At 44.3% G+C, this 19,838-nt stretch overlaps 1 protein-coding gene across 1 annotated transcript; it reads right to left on the minus strand.

Annotated features, from left to right (window-relative positions):
- Positions 1 to 1,019: 1,019 nt before the first annotated feature.
- On the minus strand, positions 1,020 to 19,215 carry GFRA3 (GDNF family receptor alpha 3). Its single transcript, XM_008145818.3, has 8 exons — positions 18,946 to 19,215; positions 12,673 to 12,960; positions 7,888 to 7,980; positions 5,956 to 6,271; positions 3,066 to 3,169; positions 2,785 to 2,919; positions 1,899 to 1,987; positions 1,020 to 1,688 (listed from the first exon to the last, which is right to left on the minus strand). The coding sequence occupies exons 1-8, from the start codon at positions 19,010 to 19,012 to the stop codon at positions 1,602 to 1,604; spliced, it is 1,179 nt and encodes a 392-aa protein (XP_008144040.1). The 5' UTR covers positions 19,013 to 19,215; the 3' UTR covers positions 1,020 to 1,601.
- Positions 19,216 to 19,838: the final 623 nt, after the last annotated feature.

The raw sequence follows: 19,838 nt of genomic DNA on the forward strand, positions 1-19,838 counted from the left end.
ATAGATGCTCATGTGTACAGATGTGTAGGGAGCAGATTTGGAAGTTTAACTGTGAGATTTTAAAGGTTTTTCATTTCTTCTTGATAATTATCTATATCACCCGAATTCTCTACAAAAACCTTATACTATAATTGCTAACTCTTTTGAGTTCTTACTTTGTGTCAGTCACAATGCTTTTATATGGCTTATCTCATTTCTTATGAGGTAGATTTTAGGCTTTTTTCCATGTTACACATGTGGATAATAAGGCCCAGAGAGGTTAAGCCCAAGGTCACATGGTTAAAAGACTGACAAAATCAAGTGTTGTTGGAGGATTAAAATAATTAATACATGTACTTGCACACAGTAGGGATTCAATAACTGAGGTTATCATTATGATTATTGCACAGCACTTATCACACTGCATTTTTTATTGACTGTCTTGTCTATTCCCCTGCCTTGTGAAAGGCTTGAAAACAGGAACTGAGTATTATTACTTTGGAATCTCCTGCACTTAGCACAATGCCTTGCAACCAGCATTCATTAGGTGCTTATGGAAAGGGTGAGTGAATGAGTTAACGGACAAATGTCCACAGCTCTGTAAATATATTCTTCCAACTACTTTGCATAGGTGGCTGTTTCCTTATCCCAACAGGGTTGTTAATTAGGTCAAGTACCAGTCTCCCCTTTCCTCAAGCCCCCATTAGACTGTGGAGCAGACCAATAACACAAGCAGGTACTCAATAAATACTGTGGTGGACTAAGGACCCTCCCCTCTAAGCTGCTGTGACAGATCCCAGGCAGTATCCCAGGAATGGCTGGAGCTTGGCCAGATACAGATCCACAGCCTCACATAAGCTATTTTTTCTTCTTTTTCCAACTCCATGTCAAGTACACAGAGAGGCTGAGAAACTTGCCTAAGGTCACACAGCAGTTGGTGGTAGAGTTGATATGTCTCCTGATCACTGGTCTGTGCTCCTCTGTCTGTAAAATCTCAAGTTCTGTATAAATTCACAATGTGTGAAAATGGAAAAAGAGCAAAGTTTTAAGTCAAAATGTTTAATCATGATTGAAGAGGCTGGGAGGACTTTGGGGCAGTAGCAGGAGGAAATCAAGGCCTAAATACTCCAGCTCCTGATGCTCAAATGCTCTGTAGGATTCCAGGGCAGGACAGGCAACAGGTTCCCATCCTCCATTCAGATAAGGAGACAAGCGACCAGGATTCTTGCTTTGCCCTTCCTAACAATGGGGACTGTGTTTCTAAGCTGCCTCAGAACACCCAGCCCTGACTACCTGGAGAATGCAATGGACACTGATTTGTTAAACCCTGATGATCCTGGTAGGAAGGGATCGGGAGGGAGCTTAGTAGAGCCAGTCACCACCAGAGGATATGGCTAAACCATGGTGACCAATTCCTAAGGAGGGGTGGCCTGAGTCAGCAGTGGAGGGAATGAGAACTTAGCCAGTCAGCTTCTATTGTGTGAATGTGCAGTGGTGGGGGTGTCAGGGTGGTCAAGTGTACTGTGCCTCCTTCTGGATGCTGTCCTGTCCTCACTTCTTGCAGGCGGCAGGTCAGGCTGGGTGTAGTAGAGGGGAAGAGGGCCCCCAGGGATGTCCAGCTATCAGAAACTTGGGAGCAGAATCAAGGTAAGTGTGCAGGAGAAAAGAGAGGGCATCCAGGGCTGTGGCCTCAAGGCAAGGTTTTTGTTCTGTGGAAGAAATGCAATGGAGTTAGCTCTATCCCCTTCACCACCTCGGCCTCAGTCAAGGTCTGTCCCCTTCACCTAAGGTGTCCATTAGAGGTCTAGAGTATTTCTGATAACAAGGAGGTTACCCGCTTCATCCCCCCAGTCTGCCTAGTCTGAGATTCTCCAGATGATTCAGTAAAGGTATGAGGAGTGTAATAGAGGAGGCCCTACCTGGCGTTCCATCACAGGTAAGGTAGAGTATGACAAGTCCTGGGAGAAGAGCTGGCTGTGCAAACGCATCTTAACTGCTATGGCCTCCACTGAGGAGAAAAGAGAAGATAGTTTAGAAGCGGACAGTTGTTGGCTCTTTAGGCTCCCAAGGAAGGAAATGGAATATCTCTGGGACCTGGGATATAGGAGGGTAGAAGTGAGGAAAGGACAGCATCAAGAAAGAGGTGTAGCCGAAACCAGTTTGGCTCAGTGGATAGAGCGTCGGCCTGCGGACTCAAGGGTCCCAGGTTCGATTCCGATCAAAGGCATGTACCTTGGTTGTGGGCACATCCCCAGTAGGGGGTGTGCAAGAGGCAGCTCATCGATGTTTCTCTCTCATCGATGTTTCTAACTCTCTATCCCTCTCTCTTCCTCTCTGTAAAAAATCAATAAAATACATATTTTTTTTAAAAAAAAAAGAAAGAAAGAGGTGTAGTGTCCCTGGGGCCCAGACGGGTTGAACAGGAAGCTTGGAGGTCACTCAGGGAGCAGGAGAAGGAAGAAAGGCCCAGGCTGGGGGATGTAAACCTGTTCTGAGGAGGGGGCTGCTCGGTCTGCAGGAGAAGGAAGAAAGGCCCAGGCTGGGGGATGTAAACCTGTTCTGAGGAGGGGGCTGCTCGGTCTGCAGGAGAAGGAAGAAAGGCCCAGGCTGGGGGATGTAAACCTGTTCTGAGGAGGGGGCTGCTCGGTCTGCAGGAGAAGGAAGAAAGGCCCAGGCTGGGGGATGTAAACCTGTTCTGAGGAGGGGGCTGCTCGGTCTGCAGGAGATAGGCAGAGCGGACCCTTTTCCTCTCCCTGGGTCCAGATGGCCTGGCCACTGAGGAGGGAGCAGAAGTAGCACACTTACTGAGGCAGGGGTTGTGGGAAAAAGACTCTTCCAACCGCTCACACTCCTCCTGCAGATTGCCACTGCCTCGGCAGGTACAGCTTAAGGCAACACTGGCATTGACGTTGCTGATGAAGTTGGGGGTCATGGCAGTTCCTGGGGGGTAAAGAGGGGATTGTCAGAGCCTAGGCCAACTCCAACTTCAGTTCCCACCCACTCTCATCAACCTCAGGAGCACTCCATCTGAGTTCAGTAGCCAGAGCATTCTCACCCCATGGCCAACCTATATCCCCTAGCCTCACCAATCATCCCCATGTATGCTTGCAGACATCTGGACTGTTCTGTAGCACAGGTCCCTAGGATGTCCATGGGATGACAATGGGTCTGAAAATCGGCCAGGCGTGATCTGGAAGAAAGAAAATTCAAGAGTTTCCTTTAAGGACCTGGCCTGCAGCCAGATCTTTTGCTGCCCCTTTAGCTGACATGCCCATCTTCATGACAAATCCTCCTCTGCCTTCAGAGCCTGGCCAGTGAAGTCTGCTCCTGTCACAGTTAAATGCACTATCACCCCAGTCCCCACAGCATATCACTCTGAATTTGGGCTCCACAATCCCTAGTTATGAGATCTCAGGCAGCTTCTTTAACCTCAATTTCCTCAACTATAAATAGAGATTATGGATTTTGTGAGGATGAAATAAGCATTTAGCATAATGCCATAATAACACTTATTAAGTGTTTAATAAACCTTAGATGTTATTATTTTTTTAAAAAAATATTTTATTGATTTTTTTTATAGAGAGGAAGGGAGAGGGATAGGAAGCTAGAAACATCGATGAGAGAGAAACATCGATCAGCTGCCTCCTGCACACCTCCCACTGAGGATGTGCCCACAACCAATGTACGTGCCCTTGACCAGAATCGAACCTGGGACCTTTCAGTCCGCAGGCTGACGTTCTATCCACTGAGCCAAACCAGTTTTGGCTAGATGTTATTATTACATTCATCCTACAATAGGTAAAACTTTATCTTCAGATGATGGAATTATGAGTATGTTTTTCTGTATAAATTTCTGCAGTTTTCCTTATATTTTGCTTTGTGTTAGGTGGTGGCTTACTTCTCTGTCATCCCCACTCAAATGCAAACTCCTTGAAGAAAGGAATGATATCTTTATCATGTAGGCCAGCACTTGTTATGTATCAGTACTAGCTACCAGCACAATAACAGGCAGTATGGCAGAGAAGTTAGGAGCACAGACTCTAGGCCAGACTTCATTCTCTGACTTACTACCTGGGTGAACTTGACCATGTCCTTTAACCTTTCTCTGCTGTGGCTTCTTCTTTTGTAAACTGAGGCTGATAAAACAACAACAACAACAACAACAACAACAACAACAAAAACCAGCATCTATCTTACAGAGCTCTTGTTAGGTTTAGATGAGTTAATTAATACATGGTAAGTATTAAAACAGTGCCTAGCCCATAGTCAGTACTCAGTAAGTGTTAGTATTATAATTATTGAGAGCTCTGACTGTAATATTTTGCAGAAGAGGAAAGTGGGACTCAGAGGCTAAACAATTTGCCCAAGGTTACAGAGAAGTGGTAGAATCAGGTTGCAAAACAAGGTTTGATGTGACTCCATTGTCAACAAATGTCACTTGAATGGATGATAACTACATTTTGGTGAGTGTTTTCCTGACAAGGCAGAGGAAAGCCAGATCAGAATTTGGCTAAATAATACGTACCAAACACCTTTCAAATCTCCATACCCTTTGATTTGGTAATGGTACTTGTAGCAACACATCCTAATCAATAATTAGATTTGTGTACAAAGATTAATAAATAAGAGTGATACTTATGCAGCATTATTTAGAAAACATCCTAAATATCCAACAATAAAGAATGATTAAATAAAATACGAGGCATCCATAAAATGGAGTAAGATGTAGGCTCTTAAAAATCAAGTGGTGCCCTGGCTGGTTTGGCTCAGTGGATAGAGCGTCAGACTGTAGACTGAAGGGTCCTGGGTTCGATTCTGGTCAAGGACATATGCCTGGGTTGCAGGCTCAATCCACAGTGGGGAGCTTTGCAGGAGGCAGCCATCAGTGGTTCTCTCTCATCATTGATGTTTCTATTTCTCTCTCCCTCTTCCTTCCTCTCTGAAATCAATAAAAATATATATTTTAAATATATTTTTAAAAAATCAAGTGGTTTCCCTGGCCGGTTTGGCTCAGTAGTTAGAGTGTTGGCCAGAGGTTCATTTCTGGTCAAGGGCAATACCTTGGTTGCAGGTTCAAACCCGGGCCCTGCTCTGGGAGAGTGCAGAAGGCAACCAATGTGTCTTTCTCACATAGTTGTTTCTCTCTCTCTCTCTCTCTCTCTCTCTCTCTCTCTCTCTCTCTCTCTCTCTCTCCCCCCCTCTCCTTTCCTCCCTCCCTTTTACTCTCTCTAAAAATCAATGGGAAAAAAATCCTGGGGTGAGGATTAACAAAAAAAAAAAAAGAAGAAGAAAGAAAAAAACAAGTTGTCAAAGGACAGTAAATGACAAAATAAGCACCACCATTTATTGAGCACTTACTTTGCACCAGCAAGTTAAGCACTGTACATAAATTATGTACTTGAACTCTCACCAAACTCCTATAAGTTACTATTTCAGTTTTTACAGAGGTAAACCTGGGTTAGGTGGAAACCTGGGTTAGGTGATGGAATTTTAGGTAAAATGATTGGCTCAAGGTCACACAGACACACAACTTAAATTTAGATCTGTCTGACTTCAGAGCCTGTCTTCACCACTATCCCATACTGCCCCCACCAGAAAATGCTCATAAGATATGTACCATAAATGAGAAGGAGATACAAGATATAAATATATTCCCAGAATATCAATTTTTGTTTACCTATATACAAAAAGGACTAGAAGGAAATGCTCCCCAAAGTATGGCAGATTAGCTTCAGGTGATGGATTCTGAGTGGTATTTTTATACTTTTTTTTATATTTTCTCAAGTTTTTACACAAATAAAATACGATATATTCTTTTTGAGAAACGAGTTTCATAAAATTTTGAAGGATAGCTACATTGTTAAGTCAGTCCACAGCCCCCGGGGGGTCAGACCCAGCACCGCCCAAAGGCAGCCTGGAGGGAATGGTGCACACTGTGTCCTTGCAGACCCCACCCACCCGCGCCCAGCCCCACACCTGCACAGCCGGTCGGAGTGGCAGAGGCGCTGCAGCTCCAGGCAGTTGGGGGTCCCAGGCGGCAGCGCGCAGCTGGGGGCGATGGTGTTGCGCCTGCGCTGCCCGCAGCCCAGGTCAGAAGGCGCACAGGGGCACAGCAGCAGGCCCTGCGCGTGGGGCTCCGATGCCTTCTCGAAGAAAGCACGGAGCTGCTGGAGGCAGGTGGGGCGCCGGCAGTGGGGCCCCGAGGAGCAGGCCTCCGCATAGGCCATGCGCAGCCGGTGACACTTGTCATTAAGAGTGCACAGCATGGCGAACTTAAGGCAGAGGTCCGAGTCTGTGGAAAGAGCCGCACCAAGTCACCAGTCCTCCTGCAAACCCAGCTTCCCTAGGAATCCTTGCAACCCTCTGATTTAACAAGCATGGTAGTGGGGGTAGGAAGAAAGGGAGGACTGCCCAGAGTAAGCTACTCTCCTGCTCCTCAGCTTGGCCAGGGGAAAAAAACCCCACCTACTGTACATCTAAAGCTCATTTATCTAGAATTCAGGTAGCCAGAAAGCTCAAATAGCCAAAACCCTTTCCTCAATCTTATGTATCGAATGAGATCTCATTCCCAAAGTGAACCTGAGGGAGGAAAGCATAGAAGGAAGAAGCATGGTAGAAATAAGCTAGAGACCCTACAACAATCTAAAGCACTTTCTGACCCTAGCTGGTTTGCTCAGTGGTTACAGCCTTGTTGGCTTGCAGGCAGGTAGCTAGGTTGCAGGCTTGATATGCGGGCCCCTGCGGGAGGCAGCCAATCCATGTGTCTCTCTCACATCGATGTTTCTCTCTCTGTCTCCTCCTCCTCCCTTCCACTCTCTCTAAAATCAATGGAAAAAAATATCCTCTGGTGAGGATTAATAAAGCACTTTCTGAACTGTCCAACAAATGCAACCAAGTTCTACTTAGGATTTTTGTTTTGTCTTACATCTACCTATTCTGCTCAGACACCTGCTTTTCTTACATTGGTTGATGCATGCATAAAAGTTTCCCATTCTCTTGAGTCTTGGGAAATTACAGTGATATTCCAATTAATAGAATATCCTAGCAATCAGAACAATGGAGTAACTGGAACAGGTAAATTCCTGGATTCCATGTAACTAAGAGTTTATGTATAAATCTCTTTGCTTTTCTCTCAAAATTCGAATATATAGGACTATACAACAAAACTCCCATCTTTCTCAAAAAGAGAGTGGATGTGTGTGTATTCCCTTCCAATTAACACGACAGCTTCGCTTTCCTGAAAAACATGCATCATAGTCCTTGCCAGACAGATGGCTCCCCACCCTGAGAAACCCCTGAGGAGTCACACTCTAACCATTTTCCCTGCCCATCCCATTAAAATGGTTGAAAACAAGCACTTTCCTAGTCTTCAGAGACAAAAAAGCTACTTAAAAAGAATTTTGGGGTTTTCTTTTAGAGAGAAAGAGGAAGGAAGAGAAAGATGGGTTTGTTGTTCCACTTACTTATGCATTCATTGGTTGATTCTTATATGTGTCCTGGCCAGGGATCAAACCCACAACCGTGGCATATCGGGACGATGCTCTAACCAACTGAGCTACCCAGCCAGTGCAAAAAAACCACGTTTCTGGCTACCTCGAATGAGGGTAAATAATCCATTTCAGCACATTTTTTTCTGGGTCTGCAGCCACTCCCACAAACCCTTTGCAGAAACCCACCTTTTGGAACCAAGGAGCCCTAATGGGCTCACTTCGAATGCCTCCCTGATAACTATTGCTTTTTGATGACTCTTGTGAGGCCAGACTACGCCCCAGAACTCAGGCTCCCACCCTGCACAATGCTGCTTTAGTTACCTGGCCAGTGAGGACTCTTCCCTCGCAAGCTCCCAGCTTGTGTCCCCACCAGGACCCAGGCCCAGCCCCACACCGTAGTCTCTGCTTGCCTCCACACCTGGCTTGAGGATGCTCAGTTTGCTGATATCCATTTTCCAGGGTTTTCTGGTCACTGTGTCTTCATAGGGGGAGACGTCCAGATCATAGTCACCTAGAGACAAGGTGGGGAGCACCAGAGTCCTGAGGACCAGGCGGGGGATGGAAGCAGGAGGGGCCGAGGCTGCTGAGTCAGACCTCAAAGCCCTGTGGAGAAAAGGAAAATGCAGTCTCTTCCTAACTAGCTGTAAGCTGTGCAGAAGAGAGAAAAAGCAGGGCCATGAATAAACTAGGCTTAATGATAAGAATAGTAAAGGTACCATGTTGAGCACACTGTGTGCTAGGCACTATAGTCTAAGTGATACTCTATATATACAGGGTGGTGTCCTCCTAAATATATACATACTTTTAATCCATTATTAATTCCAATGGGTTAAATCTGAAAAGAAATATCAATTGAGCTATCAGCTGTTAAAGTGTGTATACATTTTTGGGGGACATCCTGTACATATATTCTATATATATTTGATCTCCTAAGAAGCCTTTGGGTAGGTAAGAAGAAACAGGATGAGAGAAGTTAAGTCACTTGCTCAGGCTCACATAAGCTAAAAAGTGGAGCTGGGATTTCAAACCTAGACTAGCTGATTGCAGAATCTCTGCTCCTAAGCACTAGACATATTTCTGAGGGTCCATGAGCAGGCCACAGTACTCTGTCTTGTTTTCTCTTCCTATTGAAGAAGGGGCAGTGGTAGACTCTGTTCCAGGCCTGACCACTTGGCTATGGAAGCACTGCATGCTGAGGAGATGGAAGTGAGGCCAGGTCCCAAAGTGAACCTGAGGGAGAAAAGCATAGAAGGAAGAAACAATGATCTCGAAGGAAACACGTCTCTCACAGTACCCCCATGGGGCTGTGGGCTCCTTAAGGGGGCTTACTGGGTTTTATCCAATCACTGCATAGTTCATATACATAGTAGGTACTCAATAAATGTTGGTTAATAAATCTTGCTGGAAGAGAGGTGAGCTTGCAGGTTTGACACCCAATAAACCTCTATGAATGCATCTTTAGGAAATGAGGAATATGGATGATGTCAGCTAAACAGGAGAGGACAGTTTGAATACATGGAAAGACCTCATGCTTCTAAGGGGAAAAGGGAGGCAAAAGGATCCAAGGAAAGTCTCAGGGGAAGTTCTGAAACAGAAGGATTAAGATGAGGAGTGAAAAGCAGGAATCAAAGAGTGTGATAAATTGTATTACTGTTTCCAATTATTTGCTACCCACCCTGTGGGAAGATTATACATCCCCACCTGTCGCCATGTAACTTTCAGACCCCTATCCCACTGCCAGGCTTGGCCATGTGATTTGCTTTGGCCTGTGCATTGTGAGATGAAGTTTCATAAATCACATCCATCTGAGCAAAAGTTTTAAGAACCATTTCTTGGTTCTGCTGTTGCTCTCTTACCTCTATCAGCCTGTATCCCTGAATGAAGAAGACAGATAGAGCAACTCATGGAAGCCTGCAGCAGGTGTGTAACATGAGCAAGAAATACATTTTTGTTGTTGAAAGCCAGAGATTTTAAGGTTGGTTAGTTGTTACTGCAGCATAACCTAGCAAAGTCTTACTAAAAATGCAATTGGTAAGAAGTGGAGTGCTGCAGGAACAACAACAAAAGTCTAATATATGGCATTGGCTTTGGGACTGAACAGCGTGGTGAACTTGGAAGAAAGATGATATACTGAATGAGCTCATACTTTAAGGGGAGAAGCTGAGAAACAGAAGGTTAGTAGTATGTCTTCATGGCTATTGGCTGCATTTGGCAAGGAACTCAAAGGAAGATAGAAGCTCAGAAAAGAACTGGCCAGCTTGCAAATAGAAAAGAAACAGAAAAGGGAGAATCCAGGAATTCCAGGACTTACAGGATTAAGAGTTGCAACTGCTTCTCATATTCAAATGGTAAAAGATAAAACTGAAAAATGCTTTGAGTGCCCTAGCCCAGTGGTCGGCAAACTCATTAGTCAACAGAGTCAAATATCAACAGCACAACGATTGAAATTTCTTTTGAGAGCCAAATTTTTTAAACTTAAACTTCTTCTAATGTCACTTCTTCAAAATAGACTCGCCCAGGCCGTGGTATTTTGTGAAAGAGCCACACTCAAGGGGCCAAAGAGCTGCATGTGGCTCGCGAGCCGCGGTTTGCTGACCACTGCCCTAGCCGGTTTGGCTCGATGGATAGAGCCTTGGCCTGCGGACTGAAGGGTCCCGGGTTCGACTCTGGTCAAGGGCACATGCCCGGGTTTCGGGCTCAATCCCCAGTGGGGCATGCAGGAGGCAGCCAATCAATGATTCTCTCTCATCATTGATGTCTCTCTCTCTTTCTCCCTCTCCCTTCCTCTCTGAAATCAATAATATATATATATATATAAATGCTTTGAGTAATAGAGTCTGTTACAACTCAGCCTTGGAGCAAAAACCAAATCAAGTTTGTCGTTATCATGCCCTTTGTGGAGATCTCTCATTGATTGAGATGGTATCCTAAATCCTGCCAGTTGGACAAATGGAACTTAGGGAAAAAAGAATAAGGTAATTGCTCTCCCACAGAAGCCTGATAAGGGCAAGGTATCTCTAATTCAGTCTAGAAAGAGATGGAGGTCTTGAAAATAATTATAGGAAAGGCCACTACTGGCACAGGAGGTGACAGAAATCAAAGTATAAAAAGAAATTATATTTTGAAAGAGTTGAACTACTAAGAGTCACCAATTTGGATTAAAAGAGACTGTGCCTATTTGAGACTTAAAATGCCCCAACATTCCTCAGATAAGAAGCAGGCTGAGAATGCTGCTCAGTCGGGTTCTCTCTCCAGCCCTTTTCAGATGTGACCAAAGAGACACAGCAGGTCTTTGAATTATGTCATTTAGTTCTACGTTGTTTCATTATAACGTTGGTGAGGGAAAAAAAAGTTGATTCCCCACAGAGCAACGGTCTGTGTGGAGTTTGCACATCTCCCCATGTCTGCATGGGTTTTCTCTGGGCACTGCAGTTTCCTCCCCCTCCCAAATATGCGCATGTTAGGTGAACCAGCATGTGTGCACTGTCTCATCTGAGTGAGTGTGGCTGTGGGTATGAGTGGCCCTTTGATAGAAGGGCCTTGCACCCTGACCTGCCAAGATAGGCTCTGGTCACCCACGACCCTGGACTGGAATAAATTATCTTACTTGTTTTTATTAGTCTTTCTTACATGTGTGCATAGCTCACATTTATTTCAATGTTTAATATCAGAAATGTTTGGGTCTTTATTTAGAAGTTTGGGGATGTTTTGAGGCCAGAAAAATGCCATAGGAACTTAACTCTTGTTTATGTCAATTAGCCTCTGGGAAAATTGGTTTCATTCTATGTCGCTTCACTTAAAGTCGAAGTTTCCAAGAATCTATTGATGATATTAAGTGAGGACTTACTGTAACAGGAAAGGAAGGACCTCCCAGAGAGCTAGAGGACAATGAATAGAGCAACTCTCCCATGGAGCAAGAACAACCCCAGTTCCCCAGGAAGATGGCCCTGTGACATTTGTCTAGCAGGACTTCAGAGTCTCTATGAATCAATGTCTGCTGCATGACTCCCATCCCTCTTCTTTCTTACTGACAACGCTTGTTCTGGTTTTCCTGCCCCTGTTCCATTATTGTGCATTGAGTATATATGGGAGGCAGATGACTTGTCTTTTTAGACCATAATTTTCTAAATCAAGAGGAGCCACACTCAGACCTGATATAGAAATAATCACAAGATCCTGGACTTAAAGCCTGATGTAATGCTTGGATAAAACTCTTAGGGCATCTTCCTAAGATATGTATAAGTATATTTTGCTTGTGGAAGAAAGGAAAATGAATATTTTGACCAAGTGGTGGACTATGGAGACTGTATTATTATTTCCAGTTAATTTTGCCCTCACTGTAAAATTATATATCCTCACTTATTGGCATGTGATTTTCTTTTTCTTTTTTTTTTTATTAAGGTATTATATGTGTACATATCTTACCATTGCCCCCACCCCATGGCATGTGATTTTCAATGTTTCCCTGTGATGTCAGGCGTGCCTGCCGTGTGATTTACTTTATCAATGAAATGTGAGCAGAAGTATTTTATATATAACATCTGCACAGGAGCTTTTAAAGCCATCACATGGTCCTGTCATTGTTCATTTCCCTTTGCTATAAGAAGGGAACATCCCAGATAGAGGCTGTAACTTCAGCCTGGATCCCAAAATGAAGGGAACACATGGAACAGCCAACATGGAACATGAGTAAGAACTAAACCTTTGTTACTACGGCATGGTCCGGTAAAAACTGACTAACACCGAGTCAGAGGAAGCTCTTCTCTTTGGCTCTTCAAATACATTCTCTCTTTTACCATCTCCTGCCTGGGATGAGTATCCTTTCTGTTGAAGGCTGGACCAGCACACTGTCTCCCAGTCTCTGAATTTATGGATTACATTGTATTTGGAGCTTGTTTATGGGTTAAGACCATTTTCCTCCACCTCCTCTCCAAACACTTCTGTTCCAGCAGCTCCTCAGGTTGGACCTCAGCCTGGTTCAGGCCTCTGCCAAGAGGCAGCTACATGTTGTCAGGTAAGAAAGTGGGAAGTGAGACAGTAATGTTGGGAGACCCAAAAGGATACTGCCAATTCCTCCCCCCACTTCTTACTGATGCCACATCCCTCTTAGAATCTACTAAGTGGCTCATACACTGAAGGATTAAAAAGCAACCCCCTAAAGCCATCTTCTCTAGCTTAGTCCACTCTAGGATGGGGACCTCACCAAGGCTGCGGGCAGGGTGAACAGTCCAGTAGATGTCCAGGCAGGCAGTTTGGTTCTTCATGCGCCGGTGACATGTGCAACTCATCAGAGAGCTGTTCCTGAGGTGCTGTGCTGCCTCCAAGCAGTCCAAAGAAACTGACGGCTCCTCTGCTGGTGAAGGGGTGCTTACACTAGAAGTGCAGGAACTCAGGTGGTGGTAAGCAGCATTGCAAGTGGGATTGGCCTGGCATTTCCTCCTGGCCTGGATACAGCTGTTCATGAGCCGGCCCTCTGTGGGGAGGGGGTCCCCTGTGGAGGGAGAGATACCAGGTGAGGCTCACATAAGTCAGAGTAGCTGCCTGGGAGTACCAAGTCCTCGGGTAAGGTGGGGAAATTCAGGTGAAGCTCTGGGCAGGAAAGTATTGGGTGGCACAAAAGGCCTTTAGAAATAAATGTGGGGAGAAGGCAGCCCAGCAGAAGTAGAGAATAGATCAGGCCCAATAAGAGGTGGGAGTCTGAAGAGAGGCTGCTCAGCCTCCTGGGAGGGGAAGGAGGACCGTTGTCTAAACATGATCCTGTCAGGCATAGGGAGGAGGGCTCTGGGCAGAGCTATGTCATGGGTAGGACTAGCATCATAACCAGAGAGTTGAGAATGGGTATGGGCATGCTAAATGAGAGTTAGCAATAATTCTGAGTCACTTAAAATACCTTATAGTGGAAACTGGTTGAGGTTAGGATGGGGAGCTTTCGCTGACTCTGTCACTGACTCAGGAATATCAACATTGGTTACAGCTGAGCTCTGGAGGAAGTCCCTGCATTCTGGAACTTAGGGTCCCTATCAAGGGATAACAGAACATCATCATACCCCATTTTTCAAGGCAAAATATCTAGGAGTCATTCTTTTTTGTTTGTTTGTTTGTTTTGTTTACCCATGATTTATTTTTTTTTTTAATAAATCTTTATTGTTCAGATTATTACAATTGTTTCTCCTTTTTTCCCCCCATATCTCCCCATCACCCGGTTCCCTCCCCCGCGTTGTCCTTATCCATAGGTGTATGATTTTTGTCCAGTCTAGGAGTCATTCTTAATTCTTCTTTCCTTCACAACCTATCTTCAATCCAATAAACCCTGTCAACTCCACAACATATCTGGAGTCTGTCCACTTCTCTCCAAGGCAATTACTACCTCCTTTGCTCTAGTCAACATTAAATCTTGTCTGAACTACTGCCAAGACTTCTTATTGGTCTCCCTGACTCAATCTTCCACATTCATTCTCCTAAACCACTCACCCAACCCTTTCCAGCTTTATTGAGATTTAATTGATATATAACACTAGTGTGTTTTAGGTGTACAATGTGATTTGATACACATATATACTGTGAAGTGATTACAATAAGGTTAACATATCCTTCACCTCACACAATTACTCTTTTGTTGTTGCAGCCATCTCTTTTTAATGAAAATTTTAAGTTGGAAAGATTTTTACTGAAGTAAAATTCATGCAACATAAAATTAACCATCTTAAAGGGTACAATTAAGTGGCATTTAAATTCATGATTAGTCTAACCATCACCTCCATCTAATTTCAGTATTTTTATCACCCCAAAAGGAAACCCACACCCATTAATTACACCATTCTACCTTGCTCCTAGTCTCTGGCAACCACTAAACTGCTTTCTGTCTCTACAGATTTTCCTAGATATTTTATGTAAATGGGATAAAATATTTAATCTTTTATATCTGGCTTCTTTCACCTAACACACTGTTTTTGAGGTTCATCCACCTTGTAGCATGTATTACTACTTCATTCTTTTTTATGGATGAATAATACTTCATGGTATGGATATATGACATTTTGTTTATCCATACATCAGTTGATGGACATTTGGGTTGTTTCCTTTTGGTTACTTTGAATAGCACTGCTGTAAACATTCCTGTACAAGTATTGCTTGAACTTGTATTCAGTTCTTTGGGGTATATACCTAGGAGTGGATAGCTGGATCATATGGTAATCCTATATTTAACTTTTTGGGAAACTGCCAAATTATTTTCCATAGTGGCTGCACCATTTTACATTCCCACTAGTAATATACAAGGGTTCCAATTTCTCCATATACTTGCCAACTCTTGCTATTTTCTTTTTTTTTTTTTAAATAGCTATCCTAATGGGTATGAAGTGGTTTCTATTGTGGTTTTCATTTGCATTTCCCTAATAACTAATGATGTTGACCGACCATATTTTCATTGTAGCCATTTGTATATCATGTTTGGTAATAAAATTTTTATTGAAGCACAACATACAGAAAAGCGCATAAAAAAAAGTACAGTTTAATGAATTTCAAACTGAATACACCTGTGTGATCAGACCCCAGGTAAAGGACCAGAACATTACCAGTATCCCATAAGCCCTCTGCCAGTCATCATCCCTTCAAGGAAACCAGCATCTTCATTTCTTTTTAAATAAGAACATTTGTGGGGGTTTAAAATATATTTTTATTGATTTCAGAGAGGAAGGGAGAAGGAGAGAGAGATAGAAACATCAATGGTGAGAAAGAATCATTGATCGGCTGCCTCCTGCACACCCCACACGGGGGAATCAAGCCTGCAACCCAGGTATGTGCCCTAACTGGGAATCAAACTGGCAACCTCTTGGTACATTAGATGATGCTCAACCAACTGAACCACACCAGCCAGGACCAGTTTGCAGTTTAAATGTCATCTCAGAAAGGCCATCCACGACCAACCAATGTAAAATAATCCCCTAGCTATTCTAACATGTTGTTACTTCAATTCTCTGCATAGGACTTATCACCACTTGATGTTTTTTTTAATTATCTCTCCCTCTAGAATTCCATGTTGATCTTTTTTGTTGTTGTTGTTAATCCTCACCCTCAGATATTTTTTCCATTGATTTTCAGACAGAGTGGGAAGGAGGGAGGAGGGGGTGGAGTGAGAGAGAGAGAAACATTGACATGAGAGAGACACATTGGTTGCCTCCTGCACATACCCCAACTGGGTTTAGGGATCAAACCCACAACTGAGGTAAGTGCCCTTGACCGGGAATTGAACCTGAGACCCTTTGGTCCGAGGATGATGCTCCAACCACTGAGCAACACTGGCCAGGGCTTACATGTTTATCTTATCACTACTCTATCACCAGTGCTTATTCTTTGTGAGCTCCTACTGTCTATATATATAAAAGGCTGGCCAATATGCTAAGTGTCTGACCGTCTGGGTAATGTCACATAGCAATGCCTGGCTTCCTCTCCCTAGCAACTAGCCTCCTTGCAGTTTCTTCATCCCAGGAACATCCAAGTGGAAACATTTTACACTGTAACCAAATATTTGTGAAGTGTTTTCGTTTTCCCGTGCCTCATCTCATTTGATCCTCAAAGAAGTCCTGGAGTAGGAAGATAAGAGACGTGGTGAAATCCTATTTTCTTTTCATTAGCCAGAAAATGGAGATTTAGAAAGCTTAGAAATTTGACCTGACTGAAAAGAAGAAATGATGGACCTTGAAAATGACTTCAGGTTTTCTCACTGCGCAGAATATAGTCAAACACTGCGCAGTTAAATATTTTACCCTTTGTTCTCCTTGCATGATCTACAATAATAATCTGCTTCATGTTGATATTTACTGCTGTGTTGCTGACAAGTACCTGAAATAGAAGTTGGAGTGCTTCCCTGGGCTGAAAAAAGTTTGGCTACATCAGAAAGCAGGTCTAATTAAGCAAGTTTATCTATATATGTAAGAGGCTAAGTTGACTCACTCATGTGCGATACATATAAAGCTCTCACTGGTGTAATCACACGCCTGTGTTTCCACCTGTCATTGTTGATCGTGAATTTGGTTGACACTTCTATCATAGAGAAAGGGCGAATAGCAATATTAAAATATTTCTTCTAATTAATTTCCTTTCAATGTGCATAAGTTTGTGCACTAGGCCACTAGTTTAAGAAATAATCAGATAACAGAGACAGTCTGTGAGCCACCTCTATAACTTTCTGGGTCCCTTCCCTCTACTTACAATCAGAATCTCAAAATTAGGAGGGGCCTCAGAGTTTAATTAGTCCAACTTCCTCTTCCAATCATATCAAAATCATTTAATTACTTATTAAAATGCAGATTTCTGAGCCCCATCCCAGAATTACTGAATCAGAATCTCTAGTGATAAAGCCTGGGAATCTGAATTTTTTCTAATTTTTTTATCCTCATCCGAGAATATGTTTATTGACTTTTAGAGAGAGGAACAGAAAGAGAGGGAGAAACATCGATTGATTGCCACCATACCCATCCCAACTGGGATCGAATCTACACCTCAGTATAGCCCTTGACAGAGAATCAAACCCAACCCCCTACCCGCTGGAAAAAAACACCCGCAACCTTTTGATGTAGGAGACAACACTCCAACCAACTGAGCAACCTGGCCAGGGTGGGAATCCAAATTTTAGCAAGTTCACTGGAAAGTAATATGCACCTTATAGCTTAAGAATTGGTGCTATATCCAGTGCATAAAAACATTACTGATTTTCCTTTGGCTTAAACCTTCAATATGCCTCAGCATGACACTGTTAGTCTTTTTATTTAAAATTTCAATATTTTGTTCATCACGCATTTTTTTTTTGGCGTTTTTATTTTTTAAAATAATGCATTGAAATATTCTTTATCTTCTCTACTGAGTTTCTGGGCACCCCCTTCACTCACCTCACTTTAGTCCCAGCCCTATATAGGACCATTTAATTCACTTTTTGGATCTTAGTTTCACAAATGTAAGATGAAGGGATTGGATTAAACCAGAATTTCTCAATGGAGGAGTGGAAGAAGAGAGAAGTTAGGCCTCTTTTAGTGGTATATCAGAATTTTCAAAGGAATGTGTAGTTCAAAAAAAGCATATTTGGTCATTTTATATGTGGAAGATGAAAAAACAGCTTTTTAAGTTTCAAAATATATTTAAGAAAGGCACGAGATTTTTATCTTTACCAAAAGTGGGACCTGAATTTAAATAGCCTGAGAAATGCTAAATGTTCTGGGAGGTACCCAGTAAGTGTTTGCTGAAAGAAATATAGCAGGTCCAAGTCTCATTGCTTTAACTGGACTAAGTATCGAGTTGTAACAATTTTCAAAAGTAAACATCTCTGATTCCTTAGCTGATAGTTCACCAAGTTTGAGCAATGGTGCATTTAGGAGCATTGAAGCTCAACAGAGGGTGGGGGCAAGGTGTTCAGTGTTTAGCCTTGATCCTCACATGCAGCCATACTGTTAGGGTTAGTGAAATTTCCTGGGCAGTCAAATCATATTAGTGATTTCTTACTGCCCTGATTTGCTAATGGTCAGTGTGGACAAACTAGTCCTTTTCCTCCTTCCTTCCATATCTGCCTTGCAGCCAAGATTGCAATTCTCTATATTCACCTTGTGGACAGAGGTCACCAGTCCATGTGCGGTCCCTGCCTCAGTATTCCCTCCACTCAGGCTCTGGGCAGGAACCCCGAAATGAGATTCCAAGCACCCATCCCCCATACAAAGGCCATGCATGGGCCCATTCCCTGGGATCCCAAGCTGCCCTTCCTTAGGGCAAGGACATGGTTCTAAAACCAGGCCTTGATCTACACATTCCACAAAACACCTATTGTGTATCTAGAATAGGGAAAGGCACTGTGTTGATAGATTGCAGGGAAAGGCCATTTTGCCCAAGAGCCAGTTTTCTCCTCTAATTAAAATAGTAACGGAAAGTACATCTTTAAGGGGCGTCGGTTGGTGGTGAGCAATATTCTCGGCAATACAACTAAATAACGATGTTAGCAGCAGTTTACAACCCTAGTTTGTGACAAGTCACTTCTAACCAAAACTTCCCATCATCTGTACCTAGTGTCCACTTCCCCATCCCTTGCAGGGGATGGAAGAGATGATGCCCACGTGGAGCAAATGGAGTTTCCCCACCAGCCAGAGATGGTGTTGTGCAAGTTGTGGTTGTTCCGTGACGGCGCAAATGTACCACAAAAGAGGAAGAGGAGAACCGGCGCTAGCAGATGCGTGAGTATTCTGGTCATTGCATGCAACTCAATCTACAACAGTTCAGACCCTTTATTAGGCAGGGGACCCAGCCCCTTCCTGGCCCCCTGGGGACCACCGCTAGTTCCCCAGGCTCGGAGGAACCGATACCCGGGACCAGGTGGCGGTGCCGTGAGAGTCCTCTCTGGGCAGTGCTGACAGCGCTCCACCTACACACTCCCCTTCTCTCTCCTCCTCCTAACACTCTGGCCGAGAGGGTCCTGTAAGGCACAGGGGACACTCACCGGCTCCGAGCAGCGGCAGCAGCAGCAGGACAGGCAGCGCCGACAGCAGGTTCGCGCGGCGCGCCATGGCCACGGTGCGGTGCGCGGGGCGGCGTTCGCCCCTGGGCTGCTCTGCCTGTGCGGGCGCCACGCTCCCTTCACTCCTCGCACTGGAGCTCAGGGAGCTGGGGGCCCCTAGCCGGCGCCTCCCACCGCTGTCTCCCGCCCCACCCCGCGCGCAAGGCGCCAACCCTCCCACCAGGGTCCTGGGCGCCGCCCTCCAACTCCGAAGCGGACAAACGCGCCTCTTCTTTCTCCGGACGGAGAAAACGCTGGGGTGGGAGCAGCGGGCGAGTGCCCTGGGAGCGGGAGCGGGAGGGGCGTGGAGGATCGTGGAGATATTGGGGAAGCTACCGCTGAGACTCACCATCTGGGGGGTTCCCAATAGCTATCCCAAAAAGGCACCATTTCTCACCACCACCCCCTACCACCACCAAGGAATAACGAACACAAATGAAATCTTGTAACAAAACTTGAACACACCAGCACTAGGACATTTGCATTTCTAGTATATTTTCCTTAGAATTTGCATATCTATTATTTCATTTTTCCCTCCTTAAGTATCTTCAAGGATAAGATTCGGTCATTGTTTTTAACCCCAAGATTCTGCAAAGATGGGTCCCGGACAGGGAGCAGATCTGGTCCCAGATCCCAGGATCTTTGCCAGACTAGACTCTTTCAGGCCCCTCAGAGTCATGAGGGAGGATGGAAGGATTAAACCCCTCTCAGGCTAAAGAGCAGAGATTTCCCTGGAAGAAAGACAAGATCACTGAGGAAGGTGGCTGGAGAGACCATTTAGGTGCCTCATCACTTTCAGATGATGTTTCAGAGAGCAAGCTGCTCTCCCAAGATTA

This window comes from Eptesicus fuscus, chromosome 6 (genome assembly GCF_027574615.1).
Source record: "Eptesicus fuscus isolate TK198812 chromosome 6, DD_ASM_mEF_20220401, whole genome shotgun sequence".
Taxonomy (NCBI): Eukaryota; Metazoa; Chordata; class Mammalia; order Chiroptera; family Vespertilionidae; genus Eptesicus; species Eptesicus fuscus.